The sequence below is a fragment of the Seriola lalandi genome, unplaced genomic scaffold, assembly GCF_002814215.2.
Source record: "Seriola lalandi dorsalis isolate HSWRI2012SDOR001 ecotype SW California unplaced genomic scaffold, Sedor1 jcf7180002054893, whole genome shotgun sequence".
Taxonomy (NCBI): Eukaryota; Metazoa; Chordata; class Actinopteri; order Carangiformes; family Carangidae; genus Seriola; species Seriola lalandi.
The window spans coordinates 229,105-250,809 of record NW_019525445.1 but is presented as its reverse complement, the minus strand read 5'-3'; the positions used below and the strand labels follow the sequence as shown (position 1 = coordinate 250,809).

Sequence of the window (21,705 nt, the reverse complement as noted above, 5' to 3'; positions counted from 1 at the left end):
TGCCACACAGCTGCTTGATCTATAACAGAAGAAACTAAATTTATCTCTGACCCAACTTCTTCACACTGAGCACAACAAACTGAAGCCTCTAGGACGGTCTTGTTGAGTGGACTTGGACCAAATGGTGCTGCAGGGAGAAGAGAAGAGGATTGAAATTGATTGTCATTATGAATTTCATAGACATTCAATGTTAGGCATTAATGTTAAAAAAACTGTTGACTGATTCCATTAAGAAAGAGAAGTGTACTAGAGTTTTATTCTTTTTAAAAGATAGTGACAGTACTCCTATGTTATACATCCAGTAAAACATAAATGTTACTTCAGATAATCTACACACACTGTGAAGCGACACTGTTCGGCAGACTGTCACAGGATTAATTGTAAGTATATCCTACTTCTGCCTCAGTAAAAAAAAAAGAAAAAAAAAAGCCATTTTCCAGCACAAATTGATTAAATGATCAATAAACTGAATCATTTGCATTGTGTTAGACCGCTGAGTTTGCAGGTGGATCTGCATTTATTGGACTGAAGACAACCTTGTGAATATGTTGACCTTCTTAAAGTCGAAAATGGGCATCCTACTATTGTACCCCCCCCCAGGGAAAATCCATTTATGTAACCTATAATAATGGCTTTATTAACAGTTAATTCAATAATGCTTTTTGATCAATTGTAAGAAATTAATAAGAAAGACTTTTGTGTTGCAGGGTTGGTCGGGAAGAACCCTGAACTGGAAAAGGGCTGCGGGACAGCTGAACCAAAAACCAGTTATTAATGAACTACCGTCCGACATTTAGACCATAACTTGAGACATGGAGGTCACATCTTTATCATTTTCCAATAAGCCATTAAAGCTGAAGTTATAAATGTTAACAAGTCTTTAATAAAGGGTCATGAGTTTCTCATTTTCCAATAAGCCATCAGCAAATATTAGTCAGTCACCTGTAATCATAAAACATATAAATTGTAGTCTACAGTTGTGAATGTTAAGGTTGTTAATAAATTTAGTGCTATCTAAAATAGATAAATGAAAAATAAAAACAGTAACTCTGGAGGAGGATTTTACACAACCTGGCAACACATTTGTTCTTAATGATCTATAACTGAACTGTGGAGCTTTAGTCGCCATTTATTATATTGAATTACTATTAATTACAGTTTGTAAACCTTTCAGAAAAGGAGGGGTTTTAACGTGCTACCTCAGCTGCAATTAATCTGTAGTGTGTGTTAAAGAGGGTCACATTTTTTTTAATGTAATCTTTCTTTGTCTCTCAATAAGCAGTTTCTGCGCGTGCACGTCGGGGAGCGCTCCTGCTGGTATATGGTGACATGTAGACGCTCATCGGGCTCAGACGCAGAAGCAGGGACACACACACACACACAGAGAGAGAGGGACAGGGACAGAGGGCGAGAGTTGGACTTCTAGCTACTGCCGCGTGCGTGTCTGTGAAGGGGAAAAAACACACACCAGAGGAGGATGAAAAAGTAAAACCGTGAACCTGCATCTCTCACCTGAAGTTTGATTCCAACAAGAAGCAGCAGCAGCATCAGCAGCAGCAGCAGCAGCAGTGATCCATGAGCGGAAAAACGAAAGGCAAAGAGGATAAAGACCATGCCGCCAAAGGTGAGTGATGATGAACCAGAGTCTGACACGTAATCTTACGCACTGTTTTTGTTTTTCTTTATTATGAGCTCAGAAGAGGGTTTTGCGATGATGCTGACATCAGCATGCTGACCACTCATCCCCATTGTCTCCACACTCCAGGATACAGCAGGGCAGAGAAGCTAGATTACTTTGACATATTGTTGGACTTGTTTTTCAAACCGCAGGCTATAAGGAGCCCACCGGAAAAATGTATTTATAGATGATGCTGATGTAAACACATAAAAAAAGAATGACATATCTTTACGGGTCCTGCAGCTTACAGCTTCATTACAAATGTGGGAGGAGATTCATAACCCTTGCCTGGTGGTCAAAATGAAAGATCCAATATATGCTGGTCTTGTAAAATCATTTAATGAGGTGGTTACCCCCCACCCACAACCACAGAAGGGTCTCAGATCTCATTTCAGCAGCGCACATGCACCAAAATTCATTTTCTCCCCCTCAGGACAGCAATAAAATCGACGCGCGATACACACCGTAATGGAAACTGGGAAACTATCATTGCCATGGAGACAAAAAAGGGAGTTGCCCGCGAGCTGGGCGCGATCATGCATAAATCTAGCGCGTAGCCACATGAGACCTGGACCCATTCATAAAAATAAGCGGAGACATGCGGCGGGTTTGTGTTGAAGAGCAGCGACATGAGCGCGTATGACAGCTCCTCCAGTTACACGAAGATAAAAATAAAATAGGCTCCAAACACATGATAGTAGACTGTGCCTTTGTAAGACTGTAACAGTGGAAGGTAAGATCGTCCAGATCAGCCAGTTTATAGAGTAAATACAGCAGGAAATCATCAAAATATATTCTAGAGAAACGTGCAGTGTGATAAGTTTAAAAATATTCATAAAATCACAAGCACTGAGTTGCCTTTCTTTCTACATCGGTAGTCCCCTTTGGAATGAACTCAAGTTGAGCTATTGGTGTGTTCCGTAAACCAATTACTATGACAGATAATAGGAGTTTCATTCAATGCAGTTAGTCTACCCTCATGTGAGTATAGGTGCAGCATCCAATAAAGTTTGAAGACAGAGCTTGGTCTTTCGGTTTTGTATTGGAGTCGGTGTGAGGCTATAGTAGCCAATGTGATTACAAATGTGAAAGCCATCAGAATTAATTTGTATTGTATCTGTTGTAAAAAAAAAAAAAAGTTTGTTGGTAACAGGAAAACTGGATTCACAAAGATATGTCTGTTTCATTAGTTACATTGTGCCTCATGCCAGGAGGAAACAAAATATCACCAGTGATTGGAGTGGAAATGCCACCAAATCTACACAGAAAATAATGAGGTGTGGAGAAGCCACAGGTGAGGGAGAGAGAGAGAGAGAGACAGCAGGTGGGTTTCAATCCATCTTTTTTATGCACATTTCCAACTTAGGACAAAAATAAAACCTTAAGAGGTGACACTGGAAATTTGAAAAAGTCTTGAAATATAGCAAAAAATGTTTTCATATGTTGGAAAAGCTGGTGTATCAACAAAATGCAACAAAGTCTTCAATGGAAACAGACTTAGTGAATAAATAATGGCCTACATGAAGCATGTGGCTTAAACATCCACTGAAGCTTCCTTAATACAAAAACAAAAGATCTGCAAATGAGACCGTTAATTCATGAAACAAATATAATAAAATGACACACAGAGTTTTCTACTTTGTTTTTTACGGTTTAAGGTTTGAGCATGTTACTGCACCTTCTTCTTCTTCAATGGTTTTAATGGCACCTGAGAAGAATTAGCGAGAATTAGCGCCACCAGCTGTTTAAATCTGACAAACCACCTCCCAAGATTTGCATAACAGCAGTGGATGGAAAGATGCGGTTTTTTTTTATGCCAAATTTTGCCAAATGTTTGTGACAGATTTTGTACAACTCGTCAGTTATCGCCCCTTACATAGAACTGTGCCAGTCGTGATCGGCTGGTTGGTTGTTGCAAAGAAAAATGAACTGAAACCAACTGCTGGTAGCAGAATAGTAATAAACCTAATTCATGGTAACCTTTACTCATAAAACACCTTTAAAAGGATACAAAGCAAACACATCAATAAACAGAAAAGGCAATAAAACCACGACAATAAACAAGGGGTGGTTTATAAGTGGATAAATCCACTGAGAGACCAGAACAATAATAACCCCTCTACAATGTAATAGAGTCCAATACAACAGGCCTGTAATAAAAAATGGTCTTATGATGTGTCATTAAAGTTAACACAGTGGCACAGGTTGTTGATTCAACACAGTGTATCCACCACCTAAATGAGGTTAACCAATGATTAGACTCTTCATCCTAATACAGCCCAGTACAACCTGTCTCATTAAAACTGAACATTTTAAGTAAAGCAGTGTCGGTTGAAGGACTAGTGCTCTGCATTACTTTGTGCGAGTGTCTAGGTGTTTATATTTATATTGTGGAAAAAAATAGTGGAAAAAACTGTTATTGAGCAATTATCAAGGCCACATTATGAGCTGAATTAATCGACTGAGTCAGTAACTTGTTCATTGACACACAGCAAAGTAACAGAAACAAACAGCGTCAGAAATGTTTGCTCTTACAAATGCTGAAAGATGTCAAGTCTCTTGTTCTTTTTGACTAAATTATCTTCAGTAATGAGTCTCTCTCTCTCTCGGGCGGATAGATCAGCAGGGTTATACGTCACATCACCTTGTACTGTTCTGTATAATATAATAGTGGTTTTCAGGATTAAGTTTGGGTAGAACAAGAACTCATTAACATCTTGTTCTTATAGAGGTTAGGCTTATAAATGCGGATTATAAGCATTTGTCCCTGTGTGTGTGTGCGTATGTGTGTGTGTGCGTGTGTGTGTGCATGTATGTGTGTGTGTATGTGTGCGTGCACTCATAACAAGCAGGAGAGAATCACCAGAGGCAGTATTGTTAATTAACCCTGATTGTGGCACAGCAATATGGCAGCAGAGGTCAACGTTGCGCAGCAATTAAGGCCTATCCCATGTGAACTACATGTGACTTTACACTGATGTAATGTTTCAGCATATAGTCCAGCAATGCACGACAAGCACTAAGGATGAATTGTAAAGACTGTGGTGATCCCCTAATTGTTATACCGCCATCATTAGATCAAAGTTTTAATTTGTTTTGGTTATTTTGGTTTATACCAGTAAAACTAATGACACTCCCATCAGCGGCAGCTGTACATTGTGCATGGTGTTCTTTTACAAATGTTAGCAAGCTAATGTGCTCAATTAAGATACTGAACATGGTAAATAATACAGAATAATACAGGTGCGTGCATGTATGTGTTAGTGCATGTGAGTTCGTTGTTGTTACACTGATGACTATCCTCACTTCTATTAAGAGACTGCTCACAGGTGAGATGGCACAGTGCAACCCTTTGTGTTCTGTCACTTAACATTCTTTCCATTGCTATGATTTTATAATGTAAATATATATGTGGCTGCTTTTTATAAGTTTGGGATGTCTGCTAGATGAAACCGATTAGAAAAGGTAACACAGTTTACAGTTGCCCACTTAACCCTGTATGCGCGTGCGCGTGTACACACACACACACACACACACACACACACACACACACACACACACACACACACACACACTCTATCACCATTCCTGCAACCTCCCTTTTTCTACAAAATGCTCTCTGGTAATATGGTGCCATCTAGTGGCTGATAATTTGAATCACTGTTAGTGAATGACAAAAACCTGAAGGGAAACAACAGCTGCAGAGGTTTTCTTGAATTACAGTGATTGGAAACTGGCCACCTGCCCAGGCTCTTGGTGTGGGAACCTTTGCCAGAACGTACCTGCTTGAATCTTAGTGGTTTGCTATTTCAAGCCAAGGCTACAAAACTATTTTGGGAGGCATTATGTGTTTGTCCAAAGCTAAAATTGTACTTCAGCTCAGTTGAGACAAAGAAAGAAAGAAAGAAAGAAAGAAAGAAAGAAAGAAAGAAAGAAAGAAAGAAATCTCACAAACAGTGACCCAATCAACCCAATAGAATTACTTCCTGATCACAGGAAGTGATAACATAATGATACAATTAGGTTGGTAAAAACAACAATAAAATTGTTTCTGGAAGGATTGCTTTTGTAGTATCTCACAGATTTTGAAAATATAAATGAGAAGCACATGTACTTCAAAGATGTTTTTCTCAGATACCTTTGATGTTTCTTCCTCGATTAGCTTTACTTTTCAAGTTGCTGAGTGTGTAATTCTCCAGCAACATCCTGCTTCAGTGCCTTCAACTGATTTTACTGCAGAATATGCAGCGACAGACACTCTACATTGTGTAAAACTTTTCTGTTCTCTCAGTAATTATATGGGTGTTTTTTTCAGGCTGCTGCACAGGAAGTACTGTAACATCATAACAATGTAATGGTCTTATAATATAGAGCTATGGGTGGCCATAGAGAGTCTGTGTGTAATCCTCCACTGGGGTGTGGGTACTATATAATGTGCTGTGATGGCGCACATTGAGGCTAGCCCACAGACCTAGATGAGAGATGTAGTGCAAAGCCATTAGATGTGTGTATTTTTGTGTGTTTGTGTGCATCCTGTGTGTCTTTTTTATAGATCCTTTCACTGCGTTTCACTTTTTCCAGAGTTTTAGTTGAGGGTGATAATACTACAGGGAAGTGTGTAATCTCTACTTGAATTGAATAATGTTTTATGGGTTTGAACAATGTTTGGCTGCACAGGATGAATTGGTAGTAGAGAAGGAAACAAAACGATGACTGACGTTACGGGTTGCTCAGTTGTGAATTTGTGATAATATTTAAAATGGTTATTTTTGAGATAGTCTTTAACCTCATCTCTTTCAGTCAGTGTTGCTGGGGTTTTACTTGTTCCTCTCAGTTGTATAGTTTTTTTTCTGTTTTACTTGAAATGGCTTCTTAGTGTTTTCTGTTTCTTTGCCTGAGGCAGTGAGTTCCGTGAATTACAAAATGCAGCTTTGGAGAAAGTTTAACACCAAGTGAAGTTTCAGCTTTTACAGAGGTCGGACTTTCATCATCCTGCCGTGTTAGAGCCGAGATGATTAGTCAATTAATCAAGTAGTCAGTTGACTAGAAAAATAATTGGCATCTTGTTTCATAGTTGTAAAAATTGGATGCTTTTATTTTTAGACCGTCAGTAGTGGAAAAGATGCATTTTGATAATGTAGACCCTGGAATTTATTAGATTGTGATATGCTTTTTTCACATTTCATAGACTAAGTGATTAATCAGTTAATCTGGGACATAAATCGAGAGATTAATTGATTTAATTGATAAGGAAAATAATCCTTAGTTGCAGTACCAAACTGAGTTATGAAGGCGAAAGAGTAGCTACTATGACACAGTTACAAGTTTTCATGAAGACAGAAACATAAAAATATTAAATCTGGCAAAAAGAACTTATTGTTTGTTATGTTTAGGTTTTTGGATAAAGTTTATGGCAACATGGAGTGTTCCTGGATAATGTTAGGGGTTACTGGGAGGTCAACAGAGAGACCCAACAATACAGTAGAATTTAGATGTGTGTGTGTGTGTGTGTGTGTGTGTGTGTGTGTGTGTGTGTGTGTGTGTGTGTGTGTGTGTGCCCACTAGCATCCCATTTACAGTTGTTTCACTTCAAACTTCTCTCTCTCTCACACACACACACACGCAAACACACACACACAAAGCTTAATAGATCCTTGGATTTGAGAACGGCCTGCTGGCTCCCTCCCTCTCTCTCTCTCATTGTGCCAGATCAGCGGGGCCTCGAGATGAATCATTGATGACCGGTTCCAACGGCTTAATGGCCTCTAATGTTCTGTAATGATCTCCCGTCAACGCCATGTGCACGGCCTTAATGGATTCAATGCCGTGGAGAATTCGCTGGTTTGAACTTCGGTAATTCCTCCTCTTTTCGTTGAGCCGCGCACATCAAGTAAGAGCGAGAAGCCATGAGCACAAGGCTCCGGAGCTCCACGGGCACAGCATGAGTTTCCCCCTCCGCCGATCGACCTCAGGTAGGACCACAGGAAACAAACTCGCACAATGAGCCTACAGTAATCCTGTTAGAAAATTCTTACATGAAGTGTGAGAGTATCAACACAACTTGGCATCTGTGTATAATGTTATTATAGGGCAGAAGGGATAAGCATGAAATTACAGTGGAGTCAACAGACTCTCCTAAAGGGACTTTACTAAAATACTCTCCTGAGATTTTTGCTAATTTTATAAATGAATTTAGTTTTGACATTAAAATGTTCTCAAATGCTCCGTTTCACAATTTTATAAACTTGTGTTTTAAATAACATGATCATTTTGTTGTAATTTGAGTACAAACTGTTTTAACTCAGTTAAAATGTGCAGCTCTGTCCGTGGTGCTGAAAGCAGAGCGGGACGCGCCCCTCCGCTGAGCCGTCTCTGTAAAGAACTGTCCGAAGAAAACACTGTTTTATCGGATTATCTCCGGGACTTGAACCCCTTTTCAATTCACCTGTAGTGAATTAGCCCGTGGTTCAGGATCTGACTGTGATTCTATTGCAGCCACTGAATCCTGATCTTGAACTGTATCAGTGTCCTCCACGGCCCGGGGCAAATTATAGATGAACAAAGCCCCAGCTTTTGAAATATTAAAGGATTTAACATAACACAAAATTCCGGTCTTATTTTGGAAGCATGAATAAAATTAGCTTTAAGCCAAGTTCACATAAACGCCCTCAGAGACCTTGAATCAAAATTCTCCGCAGTTTGCACTAGGAATAATCCCTTTACTGTCAGAATACATGTCAGCCTGCAGGGTGGTTTCTTACTCTGTGAAAATAAAGATCAACCAAAATAACTTTTTCACTTTCAATTTCTACCTGAACCAAAATATCCCAAAGTTATTAGGGAAAAACGTGTGTGCATGATATCCAAGGAACTTTACTGGACACACAAATTCCTAGTTAAAGTGTATCACATTGTTCACTTATGCTGGTCTAAGGCCTCCCCAGTTTGCTGCAAAGTGTCAAACAGGCTGCTGCCGCGTGCTGCTGGGTCCCTATCGAGCGTGGCCGATTATACTCTAACTGGCGCTCCTGGTCAGACTGGCAATCACACACATAAAAGCTCTCCCTGGGTTGCTTGCTGTAAACATACAGCAGTGTAGTTTTCATTATTAATTCCCTCTTCTCAAGTATCAAATTCCTAACCTGCCTGTAGGTGACGCTACAGAACTCCAAGCAAACCTTAGAAGTGTACTGGCTTTTAAACATAGAAAAGACAAGATGCAACAGCCCAGATTTATCTGTTAAATTCCTTCCCCCCCCCCCATTTCTTTCTACAGGTGCATCAGTCTGACACATTTAGACTAAAGACTTTGCTTATTCAGGATGTTTTTTATTGTAAATCCAGGAAACAAATTTGTTCTCCCCTGTGTTGTTTGGTTGCTTATTTGTGTAATGATCTTTCTATTGATTCAGTCATTGATTCACTTGTTTTCTGTAACATCTACATTTGTTAGCGTGGTGATTTAATTCAAAGGGCGAGAAGTGGCTGTATTTATGTTTGTCACGGTTTGTTTACCCCGCAGCTTGTATTGTTACATGACATTTTGTCAGCTCTTGTTTGTGTGGCTTTTGCTTTTAGGGGCACGTGGTGTGGGTTTTAAAGCAGGGATCTCATAAATGAAAGATGAGGGACTAGACCAAGCTTTCAGTCATTTTATTGCATCGCTTGTAGAGGTTTGCTTCTATAATTTTATGTTTTACATGGCGTCACAGATTGGTTATGAAACCCTTTATGGCTGAAGTGTCATCGCTCTCAGGGAATGTATAGCATGTGGGTTGAACTGTACAGTTGCATCTAAACTATATTTATCTGTACATTTACAAGGGTCTTACCTAAGCAGAAGGCCATAGGTGTAACTTCAGCTCCTTCAGTCAAGGACAGGCTAAAGGCTCCGCTTCAGTGACCAGGTCCTGACCTCAGTGTCTATCCACAGTCCATCACTCTCTCCTCCGCTCATTGGCTTATTCTCACAATGGGCTACAGCATACTGAGTTTGCCTCCTCTTCCGCATGTAATTTACTGCTCACCACATCCTCTTGCTCTCCAGCTATCGATTTCCACTACCTTTTCCACTGGCGAACAGCACGCATTGGCCCTTGCCCGCTGTTCGGCGCCAGGTGCCACAGGTCGACTTCAGCTGTGAGGCAGTCGTCTATCTGTCCGCCGCCTCGTCTTCCTCTGTAGACACCAGTTGGGAGCTGCAGTTGCCATGCGCCGTTGCAGCTGCATTTGGCACTGACAGCTGTGCATCTGTTCTCCTGTGGGGGCTGCCTGTGGCCAGACGACATGCCTGAAGTGGCTGATTGCTGCCGTATGCGTGTGCCTCTGCTCTGGTGCGAATGCAGAGGGAACATCTGGAAAACGACATGGCTCATCCAGACTGAAGTGCTGTCTCTGATATTCACCTCCTCCTTGCACGCTGCAGCCTTTCAGCAGTGGTGAACCTCTGCACCAAAACAAGATGAGAGCCCCTCCTTTCTGCCTCCACTTTCTCACAAACACATTCACCAGGTCTCTCTCTCTTCTAATATTCCTCCTTCACTTGTTTTACCTTTTTCCTTATGCCTCCTCACATATTAAACATTCCCTTTGCCTCCCTCTGTCTATATTTCTCTCCTTCTCCAGTCCTCGCTCTCTCTCACTCTCTCGCCCTCCCTTTCACTCTTAACGCCTCCCATTCTTTTGCCAGTTCATTTTTTCCTTCTCTCTGCATTCATCCCTCTTTTCCCAGTCCATTTTCAGGTTGTGTATTTGCTACAAGCTCTCTCTCCCTCCCTCTTTCTCTCTCTCACACAGCCTCTCATTTTCTCTCTTCCGCCCCCCTTTTCCATTATTCCTCCTCTCATTCATTCACCTGTCTGTCTCCTCTATCCCTCTTATTTCGCTGTTCATTTTCCTCACTCCTCCTATATTACACCGCCTCCCTCCCTCCCCCCTCCTCTCTTCCCCCCCTCTCAATCTCACTGCCTATCACACATCACTGTTCAGTGTAACATGTAAATATCATGCCACGTGGGGTTCAGGGCTACAGGTGCCCTAAGAGAAAGAGCTGCCCAAACCTCCTTCATCTCCGACCCCCTCCCCACACCAGACACACACACACACACACACACACACACACACACACACACACACACACACACACACACACACACAGATAACACGCGCACACATACACACATCCTCTCCAACCCCCCCTCCTCGTTCGTCTTCCTCGGGGCGGGCAGGGCTGCAGCAGTTTTATGAACGGCACGGCTGCATCATGATCCCTCTCCCACTGAACCAGCCCCGAGCTGTTTCATTGACAAACATTCCGGTTGCTGCATTTCTGTCACGGACAGCGTCGAGGAGCGGAGCATCGCCGGGGGAGCGGTGCAGAGCAGCAGCAGCAGCAGCAGCAGAAGAGGAGGAAGCAGCAGCTGCAGTCATCATCGACATCAACCGCCGGTGTCGTTCGCACCAGCTCTTAAGCTGTTGATTCGCCACTTGGACCCGGACCGGAGCCTCGCGCACACCCTCTTCATCCTGCACGCTCTCTCGGGACAGCCAGAAGAAGCACCTTGGAGGGGGGAGGGGGCGAGGGGGGCAGACAGCTTTTGCCACTCCGACCCCTTGGGGGATGTGAGGCGGCGTCGTTAACGCTCACTCTGTGGCACATTACTGGATTTGTTTGAACGACTTCCATGAAGCGCCCGGACGCACGGATGGAGGATTCTGGACGCTTTTTAAAAACACGGATATCTGCGAGACTGCAGCGGCCGGTGTGTGATGCGAACTGAGCCGTGGGTGGTGTAGACCCCCTCCCCGCACCCCACACCCCCATCGCCTTATCCGCGAACTCTCCTTCCAACCGGGACGCACAGCCTTGTTTCACTCCACCGGGGGAACATGTCCCGGGCAGCGGCTATCGCCAGCTCCCTGATCCGCCAGAAGCGGCAGGCGAGGGAGCGGGAGAAGGCGAACGCTTGCCGCGGCAGCGGCAGCCCGAGCAACAGCAAAGGCACAAACGAGAAGCCGAGCAAGCTGAATGTGTTCTCGCGTGTCAAATTGTTTGGATCGAGGAAGAAACGGAAGAGAAGGCGACCACCAGGTCTGAGGGTGGGGGACAGGAAAGTCTCAGAGACATGGGCTATACCACCACCTCAACCATCTTCACCACATTACCATCATCACCACCAACCAACACCATTTTCTCTGGTCCCCCATCACTTCATCATAGTCTCCTAGCAGTGGCACGAGAATTAATCGTGTCGGATGACCCCACAAACATCACATGTAAATAACTTTGCATTGTCCTGCAGCAAAGTGTTGTGGCAGCTTGTATCTGTGATAACTGCTGAGATCTCAGAAAAATAAGATCCAAATTTAAGCTTGAGCTGCTCCATTCGTCATGTAACATCTGTCAATTATTATTAAATTTTTATGTGCGCCACTCTGTACAGGGGTCAGAGACTGATATTGGGCCCTGAAGGCCCAGCCCTTGGAAATATAAACAGCCTCTCCTCCTCTAAAACTTCCGGCTTCCTGCAGACTGCTGGATTTGATACATGCGCGCACATGACAGTAATAAGGAATGAATGCAGTTAATGTGACTCCTCTCCTCTCCTCTCCTCTCAGAGCCCCAGTTAAAGGGCATTGTGACCAGACTTTCCAGTCGCCAGGGCTTCCAGCTGCAGATGCAGCCTGATGGAACCATTGATGGAACCAAGGATGAGGACAGCACCTATGGTAAGCCTGTCCTTTGGATGTACAGAAAAGGCTACTCGCCATCCAAATGTTTCGAATTCCTACATGTGCCTTCTTTCAGCTTGTCCTGTAACTAACAGTTATTTTCATTATCAATTAACCTGCCAGTTATTTTCTTGATTAATCATTTTGGCTATAGTGTCCAAAAACAGTGGGAAAAAAAATGCAGATACCCCAGAGGCCAAGATGAAATCTTAAAATTGTTTTTTTATCCGACCAGCAGTCCAAAACGATTCAGTTACCTCTCATATGACATAGAAAAGATCAAATGATTGCATTTAAGAAAATGGAACTTATGTGTTTGGTATTTTCGCTTGGAAAAATTACTGAAACAATTAATCAATACTAGTTAATTTTCAGTTGAGCAACTGATTAATCATTTCATCGTTTCCACTCTAAAATCAGCTTTACAGAACTTAAGTTAACATAAATGGAAAGACAAATGTGTGTTACTCCGACCCTAACAAAAATAAAGCAGCATTTCAACTTATACGTGTTAGTGCCTCAGTCTGAGATCTTTAGAGCTTATAAAGTAAAGGAAGATAAAGGAACTGCTCATAGTGCAGTTTGAGACTACTACCAGGTACAACTACAAAAGAGCTTACAGTGCAATGTTCAAATCTGTGAAATAGGTTGACCTGCGCCAGTGAACAAATTCCCTTTTGCCTGGTCTATCTCCGTCTCCCTCTTTCTCACGCACACAAACACACACGGGCTACAATGTGTGATTGATACGGCTAATTCAATCGTGTTGTTGTGGCTCAGACATTAATCTCTCTTTCTCGCGCACACTTGGTGTTGCCAGAGTCACGCATTAATCTCTGCTTCTTTTCGGGCCACCAACTGTTGTGCACAAGGAGAAAGACATGGCTGCAAAGGAAGCATGTTCTTTAATTAGATGATTACATGGTGTATACATCATGTAAACGCCTACTCACGTGAAGTCCCACATGGATACTGGGTTTGAATGGATAATCCATGTAATTTATGTCTCCATATAACCACAGTCATTACTAAGGAAATGTTTGGCTAAATGAGTATAATTAAACAAGGGCTTGACTCATCAAACTGCCTGGAATAATTATGTCCGTGCTACAGAGCTTTTACTGTTGAAACATATAAATAACTTTCTGGCTTGAGTTACTGAGTGCAAACCACCGAGCGAAAACAACAACAACAAAAGTGAAAATTTTGATATAGTATCAGTTTTTTCACTGCACACTAAAAATGTGTATATGATGAAGCCTATAATCTATTCATATGCTTTTGTCACTGTGGATCCTTTATCTGTTCATCCATCATGTCTGGAAATACTCTTAAATTAAATCTGACAGTCTGCTTTAATGTTATATTCACTGTAATGTACAAGGGCGTAGGGATCAGGGGGACATGGCACCCTGACTTTCCAAAATCCTTTTGTGGTGTCATTTAGATTTTACTCACTTAAATCTCTCTAAACATCTTCTTACTGTCTAGCTGTTAAAATACAGATGAAAGAAAAGTGCTAAGAGAGAGAGAGAGAGAATCGCCATTAATTTTAACCATGGACTTTATTTTGCCCTGGGTTCCTCCTCTCAGGCGACATACCGGCTACTGCCCAACTCCTTAATAGGCATAATTTTTACCTCCAGCTGAGAGAAAGTCTGCAGGCACTACTCAGGGCTGCAAAACTACAGGAAGCTCCATCAACAAAAACTAAATGGGATTTTAAGTAGGGTTAATTAATTAATTAATTAATTAATTAATTAATGTATTTTTAAGAACTTCAGATTTTTTGTGTCCCCACCAAACCTACGCCTTCGGTAATGTATTAAGATTGTGGAGCCCAAGCCATCCCTACTATACATGTTCAAAAGCAGGATTGAGCGCTGAAATTAATTGCAAGTTGATCAGTTTGTTGGTTAGTCGTCTGACAGAAATTGAGTCAAGAGCAATTTTGATCATTGTTGAAGTCATTTACCAATCAAACTGTCAAAGAGTCTCTGGTTTCAGCCACTTAAATGCAAGATCTATACTGTAGCCTGTCACTGAATATGTCACTGAATATGGTCAAACAAGGACATTTTTCAGGACCTTCTGACATTTTTTTTTAGACTAAATGATTGATCTTTTAATAGAAAAAAAAGCTGATAATGACAATGACTGTTGTGGCCCTGGTAGGACCATTTTCATGTCTATGGTAGTAGAAATATCGGTAATCTTTGACTCTGGTTCTTCTGGTCTGGTGGCTTTTCTGTTGAAACATGGTCTTGCACTACTAAATGTTTACCAAACCTTGCTTTGCTGTGTGCCCTTTGATAATTCTTGCCCCTTTCATCCCTGTGCTATACCAGGCTACAATCAGCTCAATCATTAGTGTAATACAGTAGCCTTAGCGCCAGACTGAAAATTGCATCGCTGTGGCAAAATGGATGTCTCATCATACTGGACACAACATTGTTATTGATGAGTCTTTTTCTCTCCGTTTCCCTGTGTGAGGGCTGGTTTGTTTGCTTTGTGTATTTGTGTGTGCGTTTGTGTGGGTGTGTATGTGCACACATAGCTGTGTTCAACCTGATCCCGGTGGGGCTTCGTGTGGTGGCCATCCAGGGCGTGCAGACCAAACTCTACTTGGCAATGAACAACGAAGGCTTTCTCTACACCTCTGTAGGTCACGACACATTCACACACCACCATTATCATCATCATCATCAACATCATCATCATCACGATGGGTTGAGTAATGAAACAGCAGCTTTCAGTGTGACCAGTCTGTTTTCATCCCATCATTACATCGATACTTTAACTACAGTGTTGCCTTGTGAGTCAGCTGCCATTGGGTGTTATAATCCAGTGTCTGAGCCTCCCTTATCTGCTACTGATATTGTGGCTTCTCAGGATTGATTTCAGATCATCCTCCAGCCTCCTTTTGTTTATCTCCCTTCAGTCATTCTTTGATAGGAGGATTTCTTTGTGTCCATTTTCACAAGGCTCCTGAAATTTGTTTTCATGCCTTTCCCAACTCGATTTACACATATATCTCCACTGTGCATATATTTTCTCAGACAGGTCAGGAGCCAGTGTTGGCTGCAGTGCATTGCATTAAGTGCCTGACTTTAGCTCTTGAGTTATGGTGGGTGGTGTTGATGCAATAACAAAAAAGAATATAAAAAAACAAAAAACAAAACACACACACACACCTCCAGCAATCTAAACAAGACTGCGAGACCAAAAGATGAAAACTAACAAAGAGGAAATAGAAAAATGAAACGCACCTCGATGTAATTACAGTCATGCTGCTACGCCTGTGCAGGCACGTACACCACCACAATATCTGGCCCATCATGTCCAGTCCTGGATGTTTTGGCTTGTCCTGGTTTCAGTCATAATACTGATATCACTTGTTTCATCTTCTCACCTGATATTAAACGCAGAAAAGAAACACACAAAACATATTTATAGATTTATACACACAAACCACAATAGTTTGTCTGCTCCTACCAAGTCGATTGGAAGATCAGACATACACAAATCTTAATCAAAATTTCAAGATTAATGGCCTACACAGAGAAAAATCACTCTATCTGTATCTTTCCGTCTCCCCCGGCAACCTGGGCACCATCTTTCTCTCAGTGGGCTGGTTGGTATTCAAGGGAGTAGCTGGTTGCCATGGAGATGGATGAATAAGGAAATGCAAATGTCAGCTGTCCTAAGTTGGTGCAGTTTGTTCTTGGAGACTACAGCCTGGCCGAGATAATGATTCAAAGAGCGGACCAACTGATGGATGAACACACTGAAGGCGATATGAAGAAGGAATGACTGAACACTTTTTAATGAAGTTGTCATTACAAACTCATACCTTCTATGACTCTGCTCCATCTCTTCCCCCCCTCCATGTCTACTTAATCATCTCCTTGTGTTCTTTCTTTCATGATTTATTCTAATATGTCTGTCACATTTTTCCCCCAGGAACATTTTACCCCAGAGTGTAAGTTCAAGGAGTCAGTGTTTGAGAACTACTACGTCACCTACTCCTCCATGCTGTACCGGCAGCAGGCATCGGGCCGGGCCTGGTACCTGGGACTCAACAAGGAGGGTGGAATCATGAAGGGGAACCACGTCAAGAAGAACAAGGCCGCTGCACACTTCATACCGAAACCGCTCAAAGGTAGGACTGCACTTTACCAGTACTAGTACAACCAGTACTAAAACTCTCGACATGAGGCAGGCTATAGTTAAACTGACGTGGCCTTTTTTTCCCTGAAAAAGTATCTGTATTAAAAAACTTAAAAAAGGAGCTTTTTCTGGGTTTTGCTGTTGATACATACATAGCCAACGTTAGCATTAACAGCTATTTACTTACCCGTCTTGCCAAGAGACTCAGCCACAGTTGTGTTCACAATACAAGAGGGTATAAGCACTACTTTCTCAGGGAAGACTGGAGACTACAGTGTCTCAGTATAGGAAAGTGAAGATGATCCGGCTGGACTGGGGCTAGCTGGTTAGCATGCTAACTTCAGAGAGTTAACAGAGTTAACAATCAGGTTCTGATTGGTCCATGAAAGTATGTGACATCTTATTTTTCCAACTGAGGCCTGTCACAAACCAGAGAGAGAAGTATAGACAAAAGAAATAAAGAATAAATACAAAGAAATAAAGTTTAAAAAAAGAAAATAAAAGGGAAAAATAAATAAATAAATAAATAATGAAAATGTTATGTAAAATACCCAAAACTGTTCGCACTTTGTTTGAAAATTGTGCATTCATAGGATTTCATCATTCATAACAGGAAGCTGATTGAGGAAATATGTTTTCAGGATCTTTTAAACATGTCTGGATGAGATCTTTAAATATTCATGAGTAAATAACAAACAATCAAAGTCAACTGGAGGAAAAACACCGGTAATTGTTATTTAATAGTCTGAACATTCAAAAACTAATCTGCTTCATCACGACTCTTTAGGTGTGTTTCATAAGCAAACAACCCCCTATTGTCATCAGACGGCAACTCTTATTTCGCTTAAGTCTCATTGGTGCCAGGAAAATATGAAATACAATCAAACCAGATAGTCACAAACAAATACTGCAATGTCTTCAGTAAAATAACTGAAATTACAACTACATATATATATATATATATATATATATATATATATATATATATATATATATATATATATATATATACACACACACACACACATTATAACTATATGTGTTATAAAGTAAGAAACTAATTGAGAAAAAGGTTTACAGGGCCTGTAATTACTTTTTTGTGCCCAAGTGAAAAAATAGTGGGATCATGAGACAATGTCATTCCTGTTCCTGTATGCCACATGTTGTATGCATAAACATATGTTCAAAATAGATGGCACTTGATGTTTTATGAAGGTATAGAGCTAGACTTTTTCATGTTTGTGAGAATGCACTCATTCATGTCTCTGAGAGCTAATTACTCAAAACTCAATTACATTTATGGGAAATGTCCAGCTTGGTGCAATAACTTACAGCCCACCACCCGCCCACTCTCTGTTTCGTGAACTCATCATTTACAGATGAATATAAAAGGATTTTATGTGATGTTATCCGAGGGAGACCTGGCTTAGACGGCACCAGTACAGAGTTCCAGACAGAGATGAGAGCGCTTATTAAAGACATGATGTAAATGCAAGAAAGTACACATTAAAATGTAAATGCACAGAGTATTTCTATATCAGTATAATCAATATTTCTATAATAACAATAGATCATATTACTACTTGTAGGTGAAAGGGGTGGATCATAGTGATGAATCCACAGAGAGTTATCATTGGACTCAGAGCTTTCACAGAGGCTTTTAGTGCCTTTCAGCTCATCGTTTTACTTTTCTGATACTTGAATTAATCTCACCACTGCCAGCCGCAGCAGGCAGGTGTTCTCAGTGCAACTTGAAAACAATGAGAAGAACTCCCGCACACTGTCTCGCTCCCTGCTGAAATATTTATTTGATTACAACATTTCGGTCTACCCTATACTATGTGGATGTGTTGTGATGCAGCCCATATATACATGATGAAGGTCAGACAGCCTGAAACATGGTAATCAAATAAATATTTCAGCATAAAGTGAGACAGTGTGAAAAAAACCCCACTGTACATTACCTGCCTAGCGGCAGACATACAGTTAGTGAACATTTAGCAGTTTAAGAGCCAGATATACTGTATTTCTGCAGGAATTAGTGGAGAACAAAACAGAGCTAGAAAGAGAGTGGATATTGGAGTTAGGACTCATCAGATCACCAAATGAATGCTGATGTTGTTTCTGCTGGGTGCGTCAATAGGCAACTGAGGATATGTCTGAAACTATGAATTTGTTTATAATTGTTCATTAATTGTATGTTCATTAATGACTAGAAATCTTCATTGTTCCATGTTTTATGTAGCATTATATTACACCTGCAAACTTAGCTTTGTAGGAATTCCCCTCTGAGAATCAAATCAGGATTTAAAACCAGAATTAATTATAGAGTTGGCATAAAGTTATCTGCATGCACGAGAACTAAATGTTCTGAACTTACTGAAGAAGACTGTGCATAAACAAAACCTGAGTGAGTCACTCAGACAAGTACCAATAGTTGAATTAATGATTCTCCTTGTGTGTGTGTGTGTGTGTGTGTGTGTGTGTGTGTGTGTGTGTGTGTGTGTGTGTGTGTAGTGGCCATGTACAGGGAGCCCTCCCTCCATGACCTGACAGAACTCTCACGGTCAGGTAGCGGCACGCCGACCAAGAGTCGCAGCGCTTCGGCCCTACTTAACGGCGGAGGGAAGACGCCAAGCAACAATGACTTATCCTAGCCCCACCACCCCTCACACACACACACACACACACACACACACACACACACACACACACAAACACACACATATACACAAGCACGCACGAACACATGCACATGAACACACACACACACACACGCACAGATCTCAGGCCGACATGCCCACACATCAGGCTGGTGAGGGGTAGGAGGAGGCAAGGAGAAAATGAAGGAGAACAGGAATGTGTTCTTCCACTTCACGGAGCCCACTGTGACTGACTGTGATGTAAATAAATCAAGGACAATCAATCCATCTGCCTCTGCTGCTCTGGTCTGCAGAGGGACAGGACCTGTGAATCTCTTCCCTTGACTACTCTTCCTGCTGTATCATACCCAGATAGAACAAGGGAGGGAGAGAAAGAAAGGAAGGATAGAGAAAGTCAGTCAGTCAGTCACACAGTCCTATAAACAGACTGTTACAGAGAACCAAAGAGTACAAGTATTAACTAACTATGGTATGTGCTATGAAAAAGGCAAGTGGCAAGAAAGTTACAGAGCGACAAAGGAAGGAGGAACGTCTTATCTATTCTACCGTACGCTATGTTTACACAGAGCTCATGGGGTTAAGTCATATTTTTAAAAATGACGAACGTATTCCTTGTACACTTATGAGGACTGATCATTTGTTTGCATGCAGGTGCGTCTGTGTGTGTGTGTGTGTGTGTGCGTGCGTGCGTGCGTGCGTGCGTGTGTGTGGGTGTGCGTGCGTGTGTGTGCGTACGTGTGTGTGGTCAAGTACATGCTGTGCTTGCAGTAGGTGTGTTGTGTGTGTGGGCAAGTGAGACCGAGTGTGTGCGCACACGTCTGGGGGGGGGGATTTTACCTTTTTAAGATCTGTTGTATATCAGACAAACCTCCTGAGGGCTTTAGCAGGTTAAAATAAGGTTTACTGTATATGCTTCCATGCTTACTTCTTACAAGCAATGCTGTTGTTTATCTTTCCGTTTGTTGTTGTTGTCCCTTGCTGTTTGTTTGTTTGTTGTTGCATGGAAGCTTGTGGACCTCTGCTCAGTAGCAGCATGCTGAAGGTCCTTTTTTTCTGGTCTTATGTGTTCCTGACCAAAAGAGAACACTAGTGAGCCAATAGTGTCATACCACAACACTAGTGAACCAATGTGAGGGTGTTAGAACACTACTGGACCAATAGTATTGCACCAGAACATGAGTGGACCAATGGTGTTGGACCAGAACTTTGGTTAACCAATAGGAGCACAGATTAACTTAATATTTTGGTTCCTGCTGTGGACAAACTAGAAATGCACTAAATAAACTCTTTCTAAAGAAGTGAAACAATTGTCTTGTCTTATTCCGTAAATTGAATCCATTTAAAAACACGTTGTATGTTGAAATGCTTCGACTCTGAAACATTAGAGTTCCAAATCATCGTTAATGTTATAATTTAAAAGAAAACTGCTCCATGTTCAGGGGGGTCAGTTCACACAAATTACAACCAACATATTATCATACTCATCTCCAGCTAAAATGTGATGACACTGAAATTCCACCCATCTCAGTTGTATTGGGAAGAGACAGAAATTTCAGAAAGAGATATTTCAGAACTTGGGAACACCACTAGGGATGTGTGAGACCCCCCCCCCCCATCAGCTTTCATTGTAACATGACTGATCATGTAGCAGAACTTGTGTGCTTTGTTTTATTTCAGTGTGTTTACACTGGAAAGGTATACTCAAAAAACTCATAACAAAAACACTTCATTTGTTAGGGTACTGTTGATGGACGCTATTCTCTCACAGTGCACCACAGGAGACTACGCACTATACAAAAGGAAATGGGGAAGTTGCTCACAGCTGGAAAATATTAAATATAATTGTGATGGTGCTGACGCAGCTGTAGGAAAATCAAAGAAAACAAAGACATTATTCAGTTTTTTGTAGCTTGTGTAATAATTTCCTCTCAGTAAAACTACTTAAAAAGTTTCTGAGATCGACACTGGCACTAGATGTTGCACTAGACCACCAGCAGCTCAGACCAAAACAAATGCTTGTCGGCCACACACCGTCACGTTGTCCGTCAGAAAGATGCTACAGATCTCAGTGAAAGTATCCACTAAACCCACAACAAGAAGCACAATTTAATTAAGTTACCTTGTCTGCACGTGAGCCAACAATAAAACACCTAACCACAACCATCAGTCCAGGCTAGCATTGCTGAGATATGCTCCACAGCAATGTTAGCATTTAGTCAGCTAGCGATAGCAACGTTTGCTGAACAAATTCATAATATGGAAAACGGCAAGTTAGCTACTGTTATCTTGCCTCCTGTGGCCGTCATCAATAAAAACAGACATGTAACATTATGTAGCCATCAAGTTACTTACACATGGAGGAGAAGAAGCCGGTTCTGAGTCAATCTGGAGCCTTTAGCCGCTGGTAGGGTTTTCCTCTAGATGGTAGGACTATGTGAGACACTCAGCCTGGGACTGATCAGC

The 21,705-nt window shown here is 41.6% G+C and overlaps 1 protein-coding gene across 3 annotated transcripts; it reads left to right on the top strand.

The window, feature by feature from the left end:
• Positions 1-1,450: 1,450 nt before the first annotated feature.
• Positions 1,451-20,549, top strand: fgf13b (fibroblast growth factor 13b). Of its 3 annotated transcripts, none has more exons than XM_023429446.2 (5): positions 1,451-1,624; positions 12,296-12,406; positions 14,967-15,070; positions 16,373-16,571; positions 19,097-20,549. In XM_023429446.2, exons 1-5 carry the CDS (start codon positions 1,576-1,578, stop codon positions 19,234-19,236), a joined length of 603 nt encoding a protein of 200 aa, XP_023285214.1. In that variant the 5' UTR covers positions 1,451-1,575; the 3' UTR covers positions 19,237-20,549. The 3 variants fall into 3 exon arrangements, with proteins under 3 accessions (XP_023285214.1, XP_023285215.1, XP_023285213.1); XM_023429447.2 differs by lacking the exon at positions 1,451-1,624 and adding an exon at positions 7,392-7,650; XM_023429445.2 differs by lacking the exon at positions 1,451-1,624 and adding an exon at positions 10,991-11,768.
• Positions 20,550-21,705: the final 1,156 nt, after the last annotated feature.